General features: G+C 46.0%; 1 protein-coding gene across 5 annotated transcripts in view; it reads right to left on the bottom strand.

The window, feature by feature from the left end:
* The window catches only part of PTPN14 (protein tyrosine phosphatase, non-receptor type 14), a 145673-nt gene that overhangs the window by 45667 nt on the left and 91342 nt on the right, over positions 1-8664 (bottom strand). For all 5 annotated transcript variants that reach the window (XM_014538761.1, XM_014538764.1, XM_014538763.1 and 2 more), the window contains 2 exons: positions 3599-3696; positions 170-237 (listed from right to left, as the gene is read on the bottom strand). In XM_014538761.1, the coding sequence (XP_014394247.1) occupies positions 170-237; positions 3599-3696 (166 nt within the window). The remainder of the gene's footprint in view (positions 1-169; positions 238-3598; positions 3697-8664) is intronic.

Here is an 8664-nt window from a genome sequence, read left to right as displayed (position 1 = left end):
GCATCTTTCCTTTTTCATCATTTTATAAACCTTGTCTGTACTTCATACATTCATGGACTCTCCTCCCCAGGAAATGTGTGTGTGTCAAATAGCATGAGATTCCCCAAAAAAAGAATTAAACATCCAAAGAAAGTAGAAAATTAATTGCGAAAAAGGACATTACACTTACCATAGGAAATAGCACATATTCTCTGAGGAAATCTTGAGAATCAAACTGGTTATAGTCTCCAAAATCAGCTGAAAAGAAGAGAAGGGGGAAGGGGGAATAATTTCACTTTTATATGAAATTAAAGATGGAATAAAACAGGGTGCACGTATCATCACATTTATTCTTCCCGCATCGTCCTATTTCTGTACTATTACAGAAAAAAAAAAAATAGTGCCGAGATGTGCTTGATACTGTTGCTACGTTTACCTAGCAATACTGCGAATGCCAGCGTGTGAGCACTGCTACGCGATTTTCTAGAAAGAATGGGAAAATCTGAAAGTGATTCTTAAGCTATTTTAAAACTTACACCCAAACCTATATTTATCTTCTAGTTAAATATGCATCAACACAGCCCGTCAGAGTAGGTGCCAAGGGGACTTTCTAACGCAGGGTTCGTTTGGGCAACTGAAGAGCCAAGCCCATCTCTAGCTCCTCATACATTTGCAGCTGGAAATTCCCACTGTAAATCACCCTTGGCAAGCGCCCTTGCAAATCCTGACACCTCCTACTAAACATCTTCACAGGCTGCAAGATGCCAAAAATTCTGTTTTGTTCTGTTTTCATCTCACGGTGCTATGTCTGAGCCCAGGCAAAAGGCACACAGTGAGCCTGTATCACAGATCTATAAACCTCTCGCTTCTAGTCCCACCTACTCTCCAAAAAAAACAAAACAGAATGAAAGCAGCATGAAATTTTCTTTCATGTAAAAGATTTAACATCAGGTACTAATGGATGCAGGTAACTTCAAGGTAACAAGAGACAGAGAACGCCAGGATCCACACAGAAGGTCAGGGGAGAAGCACTGCCCAGAAGGGGTGGGTGGGAGGAAAGAGCTCACAGAACTTGTAAGCATAGATACATAACCCATGGACACAGACAATAGTGTGGCGAAGGCCTGGGGCGAGGGGGCAGCGGTGGCTAGAAGGGGGTCTATGAGGGGAAAAGAGGGGGCTATGTAATACTTTCAACAACAAAGATGTTTTAATAAAAATTAGAATCCTATGATTCTAAATTTTAAAAAAGAATAAATCTATAAGTCTCTTGCTTCTAATTCCACTTACTCTCCAAAAAAAAAAACCCAAAGCAGCATGAAATGTAATTTCACGTAAAAGATTTAGCATCAGGTAGAAGTGGAGTCAGGTCACTGTAAGGTAACAAGAGACAGAGAAGGCCAGGATCCACACAGAAGGCTGGCGGAGAGGCACTGCCCAGAAGGGGCAGGTGGGTGGGAAGAGATCAACCACAGAACTTGCAAGCATATGTGCATAACCCATGGACACAGTGTGGTGAAGGCCTGGGGTGGGGGCAGGCTAGAAGGGGCCAATGGGGGGAAAGGAGGACATAGAAGAGAAGCACTGCCCAGACACGTTAACTGATTACAACCAGGGGAGGCCTCCAGGAAGAGCAAAGACCACGTGCTCTGCCTGTGTTCACGTTTGGCCATCGGTGATCATATTTCATGCTGACATATCTCTACCGATGTGTCTTTCTAACTGCCCAGCCAGGCTCTCAGGAAAGTGATTTACAAGCATTACACCCAGAGCAGCTTTCATCAGAAGGAAGAGGAGCCAAGGAGAAGGTTCACCAACTTCCTTCAGCCTAAAAGCTATCACCAGGGCCTTCACGAACCCAGGATGCCCACAGTGAGCCCAGTGACTGAAGAGTGAGAGGAGGGGTCCTAGCTGGTTTGGCTCAGTGGATAGAGCATCAGCCCATGGATTGAAGGGTCCTGGGTTCGGTTCCAGTCAAGGGCACATATCTTGGTTGCAGGCTTGACCCCCCGGCCTTGGTTGGGGCATGTGTGGGAGGCAACCAATCAATGTGTCTCTCTCACATCGATGTTTCTCTCTCTCTCTGTCTTTCCCCCTCCCTTCCACTCTCTCTAAAAAAATCAATGGAAACATATCCTCAGGTGAGGATCAACAACAACATTAAAGAGAAAGAGGGGAGAAAAGAAAGGGGAGAAAATTAACAGAAAGAAAAGCTTTTTAAAAGGAGAAAGAACGAATGTGAAGATGAGGCACATACTGGACCTTCTCTCTCTCCTCCCTGTGAGGGGTGTCTTTTTCCATTATTTCGTGATTTCCTGTTATAGCCACTGATTGTTCTGTTACACTGTTCTGGGCACTATTCCTTCCTTTTCCGGTCTTTAAGTGGAGAGATGGGATACAGCATGTCCTCTGTCCTTCCATCCACAGGGTAACAATTGTACAGCCAACAGACACCACTAACCTGCTACCACCCCGAAGGAAAGAGGTCAAGGGAAGGCTGCCTCTGTAGACATTTCAGAGCCCAAAAGATTCAACTGCAGTTCAGAGTTTGGGATGGGAAGTCCCGTTCAGAGCTTCTAAAATAACAGCCCACACAGCAAGGATGGGCAGGCTTACATTTGGACGTTAAATGATTTTAAAGTAAATGACTGAAAGGAAAACACGTTTCTCTCCAAAAATTGTATCTTTATCTTGTGGTGGGCGTTTTTTCAATCTTTACCCTGAAGATATTTTTCCATTGATTTTTAGAGAGAGTGGAAGAGAGAGGGAGAGACAGAAATATCGATTGATGTGGGAGAAACACATCGATTGGTTGCCTCCTACACACACCCCAACCAGGGCCCAGGCTGGGAGAAGTCTGCAACCGAGGTACATGCCCTTGACCAAAATCGAACCCGGGACCTTTCAGTACGCAGGCCGACGCTCTATCCAATGAGCCAAACTGGCTAGGGCTGTATCTTGTGTTTAATATGACTCAAGATAATTAAGCTATTACTCAATAATGAGTAGAAATACATGTAAAAAATTATGTAACATCTGTTATATAAACATATGTAAAAAATATATGTATCAACTTAGAGATGATAAAAAAATACCTCTCTGATAAATTTAAGTGGGACAGGTCGAAAGATAAATTTAGTCCCATACACGTTTGCAGTTTCATATTACAGCTGTGCATTTTCAATTTCTCTCTTTAACTGTAAAGGAATACATTAGACTATGCCGTTTAAAGCTCTCACACTTGAAACGGATGTGAAAGTCACACAGCCATCGCATTGAGCCACAAAATATGACCACATTGGGCAGTGGAATGATTCTGAGAAAATGTTCCACAAACCCTGAAATGCAGCTTTAATTAAAGGCAGGATGAAAGCTGCTATTCTTTCATAAAAACACTGAGATTATACAAGCAGTAGCCATTTGCATACAGCCCTGAGAGAGCCACCATCCTGCCACAAAAATCACTTACTCTGCATCTTTAACTTACGCTATCTCTAAATGAAAAGGGAGCATTCCTAAGGGATCGTAAAGTAAATTTCACTTTTCCCTCCCAGAGGCCGGCGACATCATAATCAAACAGATCGTGGGATTTCACACGCTGGTCAGCACCGTCTCTTACCTTGCACAGCTAAGCCGGCCAGCCGAATCACCTGTTCCAGTGTGCACCGCAATCGCCCCTCGAGCACGTCTTTTTTGACTTGCAGGTAATACTGATACCTGGTTCGTGGGAACAGAGGAACAAATAACCTTAAAAAATACACACTTGGAATATATTCCCGTAACATCGGTGTCTCTAGATATCAAACCCTGTGTCCACAGCAAGATACGCAGGTGATGCTAACAGAGGTCAGCGCTCTGAAAGATGGGAAGTGACCCCTGCCTGTGTATCTTTGTTTGATGTGGCAGGTGCCACACCCCGTTCATTCTGAGGTTGAGAGCCTTCTCATCAAACCAGCCCATTGTGGGCCAGCAGCACGAACCACTGATAAGGGCCAGTTCCTCACAACAGAGACCGCAAGTGAAATCTGCGCTTCCACACCTGGGCGCCCGCAGCCACACAGCTGCCAGAACACATTCCACAGTGTGCTTCCTGAAAAGGTTCTGGAAACACACGATTTGTTTGAAGTCAAAAGTTTGGGTAGGGTGGATCACAAAGAGGCCAAATATTTGGAATTCTGTGAGTGGACGGGGTAAAACTCTTGGGAGCCAGGCTCGCCCGACATGTCTGTGACTCATAAAAATCGAATCGAATGCAACACTGAGCCTTCCAACCCCAAGTACATCCTCAAAGCAGCCAACTGTAGACGGACAGAATGTGTCCATACACAACCTCAGACCTCAGACCAGACCACTGTTCTCAGCAGCGAATACCGGGCATTGTTTCCTCGCCAGTAAAACTGCACTCTCAGAATTACCCAAACACTTAGAAATCTCCTCACCCCAAACCTTTTTTTTTCCAGGACCCCACTTCCTTCGACCATACTCTTAAGACACAGTCACATCCACAACAGTCAGTCTCCTCCAGCATTACCTCCTGGCAAACCTTTCAACCTTTCTGTTCCTGGTAACCATAACTCTTCCTCTTAACGTTGGCACACTGGTTAACGCAAGTCTGCAGTGACCCAAACCCTAATGCCTTTGGAGAGAGGCAGTCAGAATTGAGAGCTAATTATCGCTGGCCCAGCTTGACATGGATACCCTTACATCGTGACCAAATGCCTGTTGGAGGGAATAACCAGGCTGCCCGCCCACTGCAGTGTCATCTCTATTGCTTCTTTCCTCTTGAAAGACAGGAAAAGGACAACCATGCCAGTCTCTGGTGGGAAAAAACTATACTCAAATCAGAAGGACCACCTTTAAAAATCCTTTTTAGTCAAACTCAACACATAGCCCTGGCCGGTGTGGCTCAGTTGGTTGGGCATTGTCCTGTTCACTGAGGGGTTGCCGGTTCCATTCCTGGCCAGGGCACGTGCCTGGGTTGCAGCTTGATCCCCAGTGGGGGGCGGGGAGGGTGTGTGTGTGCAGGAGGTGGCTGATCCATATCATGCTCTCATATCGCTATTTCTCTCTCTCCCTTTCTCTCTAAAAATCAATTTTAAAAGTATTTTTAAAAAATACATGATAGGCCGAGCCGGTTTGGCTCAGTGGATAGAGCGTCAGCCTGCGGACTGAAGGGTCCCAGGTTCGATTCCGGTCAGGGGCATGTACCTTGGTTGCGGGCACATCCCCACTGGGGGGCGTGCAGGAGGCAGCTGATCGATCTCTCTCATCGATGTTTCTAGCTCTCTATCCCTCTCCTTTCTTCTCTGTAAAGAATCAATAAAATATATTTAAAAAAATACATAATAGAAAAACAACCTATTTTTCCTATTTCCATCCTATCTCTCAGCTAAAATATTCATAATCTTGTTCAAATTGTAAGCCCAGCGTTATAATTTTTAATCTTACAGGATCCACTCTCAGAAGGACTCTTTTACATCCAGTCCACATCTAAATCCGCTCACGTATATCCCACACTCACTAAGCACTTCTGCGTGTATACGTGGGCTAGAAGCCAGGGCACATCCTGGAGAGGTCTGAGACAGGGATGCGCATCATCTCCTGGCCAAGGCCCTCACCTTTCTCCCTCTAGAGCACTATTAAGGGCTCGATTTTTAAGAACCAACAAGTAAAACATTTTAAAAGGTGCTATCCTGGCATTATCTGCCATTGCTAGAGCCTTTTTACTCTTCACCTTGGAGGTGAAAATGATCGGCTGGGAATAGACCATCAACTAATGAACCCATAGGATCCAGCAAAACAATACATCTAGTGTTCTCACCCTGCTGATCCCAAATTCCTTCTTCAACGATCGCTTCTATAATGCACAAGCAAGTTCCATGACAGAACCATCCCATCCCATCCCAGGCAACAGTGAATGCCACCTACTCACTAGCAAGGAACACCAGGATCGCTCCTGGTCCTGTAGGTTGGATGGAGGTTGTACTGGGACACAAAGCTGAGGAGCTCAAGAGGGCAGCACCCTTTCCTGGAAGTTGCCTAGACCAGCGGTCACCAACTTTTCGGACCTCACGGGACCACCGATTGGCGACCGCTGGCCTAGACTACAGACTACGAGAGAAGCCGGGCAGCATTCATGATACAGTGCGATTACCCCATGAGCCTGGGAATATCACGACAGGAGATTGCAGAAGTGAGAATGGAATCTGGACCCCCTTGGAAACCATCTGCTACATTTTTGCTCAAAAGGTACTTTGATCAAATATAATAATTCAGACTAAAGTAGATAATATGAGCTGAAATTCTATTTCTAGCGTGCTTGGCTTTTGCTTACTTTTGATCAGCAGCTCCATTCTAACAGCAGTAAAATATAAGAGCGGATCCTATTTTGGAAACATGCAATTTCATGGAAGTATACTCCACCCTGTCACAGCTCTGGGTGGAGGGGAAAAGAAAAAACCTGGTCCTCATGCCAGGAAAGTCAGTATTTGCCAACTTTCCAAAGGGACCCTCTTTAAAATTCAAGTTCGCAAGGAAAACTTGTTCCTATTGAAAGACCTGGAAGTCATCTGACTGCTGAGGTCCAAGGCTGGGGGTTGAGGCTATGACTGGGGAACAGGGTGATGCCTGTTGAATAAAGGCAACATTTCTACTTTCAAAGTTTCTTGTTTTGTTCTGACTCTAAAGAGGAGATTAATTTCTGGAGGGAACGCAGGTTTCTGTGGGTGAGACAGAAAAGCCTTCGACAGTTGGTGCTGAAATTACAGCTGGAACTAGATGGTTTCTATGAACCAGTCTCCGAAGACCCATCTACCCGGACCATTTCTATCCAATCAAGAAATTAAGTGTCTTTTCTGTGTTCCTTCCTCCCCCTACGATTTTGAAAAGGCAATTTTTAAACTTCAGGTGAAGTCAATAGAGCATTCCGTCCACGTGACAGTGGTATCAAAAGGCTTCCAAATTCCACTCCCTAGCATCGCCCTCAACGTTTGCAGATGTACTGCTGGGATCGGCAGTCTCTTTTTAATTCGCACGTGAGGAATTTAGCTAAGTACTTACACAACCACGGTTTACTTGCAGGTCTGTTAATACTTCTCAGGTTGAGAAATTGCATGTGGTGTCCTGAAAGGTTTGGACTATGTGAGCACCGAACCCCCAATAATACGGGAAACAGCCCTCCCACGAGCGAAATATTCCTTCCAAGTCCCGTTCAGTGGAAGTGCCTCACACAGGGAATAGGCAGGAAAATATGAAAGCCTTCAGGTCTGAAAAATGATCATGCTTCCAGCCAAGGACCCAACATCCTGAGCACTGATCACAGGACAGTGGAGACAGGAGGGTGGGTGGTGATGAGTACTGTTCCAAATATTTGCTACAACTCTCCATGGGCCTTCCCTCTGAGGGGGTCACACCTGCCTACCTCCTTCACGCTGACTAGCTTTGGGGTCCAGGAAATGGGGGTGGGAGTGACACCTGCCACTCCCGAGCCCAGCCTTCTGCTGGAGCACGCTGGGTTTCCATCTCCATTTCCCCCTGAGACCTGCAGGGTCCAGACAGGGACTTCTGCTCGGTTAGCTTGAGCCCCGTGGAAAGAAGGCGGTGGACACAGCACACACAGAGGTGGGCAAGGAACAAGCCTTAGTCTTTGAAAACAACAGAGGTCTGGGCATCATATATTGTCCAGCATGAGCTGGCCTCCCTTGTTTAATAAGGGGAGGATTTCAAAAAGCACAACCCTTTTGCTTTCAGAGATGGGAACTGTGTTGAGGGAGAATGACTTGCCCAAGGTAACACAGCCTCCAGGGCGAGGCCAGACAGAGCAGAGCATGGAGCTCTTTCTCTGCAGGGCAACCGCCCAGGCGATGAGAGTGGCATCTGAATCCCAGTCATCGCAGGCAAGTCATCGGTGTCACTGAAGTCCAAAAGTAAACATGGAAATATAAACACCACCACCGCCCGGCCAGGGTGGGCTCAGTGGTTGAGCATCCACCCAGGAACCAAGAGGTCACCGGTTCAATTCCCCGATGTTTCTATCTCTCTATCCCTCTGCCTTCCTCTCTCTCTCTAAAAATCAATTTTAAAAAATATATTAAAAAAAATAAAAACATCACTTCCTGGTGATTTTTATGATCCAATGCTTCCAAGGAAGGACTTGAATAACCAAACTGCCCGCCCTCCCCCATCAGGTCATCTGAGCCACAGCCTTTGAGGCAAACACTGGCACGAGAAGTTGTTCTATAAAAACCCGGTACAGGACATGTTTCATAAGCTGGCCCATGGATTATTCAGATCTGTTTCTTCTCAAGGCAACAGCCTCTGGATTACTTCACTCTCCCCTCTCAGAGGCAGAGGAAGGGAAAAAAGACTGAGCTTTGTATTCTAACTACGTGTTAGCAACTTTATAAGACACATAGAGGACAAGTAAAATCTAGAGAGCAGGGTCTCTGATTGGAGGCTCCTATCTAGGAGGAGAGGCTGCTCGGCCAGCGTGGTTCAGTGATTGAGCGTCCACCTGTGAACCAGGAGGTGGTTCGCTTCCTGGTCAGAGCACATGCCCGGTTGCGGGCTCGATCCCCAGTGGGGGGTGTGCAGAAGGCAGCCGATCAATGATTCTCTCTCATCATTGATGTTTCTATCTCTCTCTCCCTCTCCCTTCCTCTCTGAAATCAATATAAATATATTTTT

The sequence above is a fragment of the Myotis brandtii genome, unplaced genomic scaffold, assembly GCF_000412655.1.
Source record: "Myotis brandtii unplaced genomic scaffold, ASM41265v1 scaffold197, whole genome shotgun sequence".
Lineage (NCBI taxonomy): Eukaryota > Metazoa > Chordata > Mammalia > Chiroptera > Vespertilionidae > Myotis > Myotis brandtii.
The sequence above is the reverse complement of the archived record's forward strand: the minus strand, read 5'-3'. Positions and strand labels throughout refer to the sequence as shown.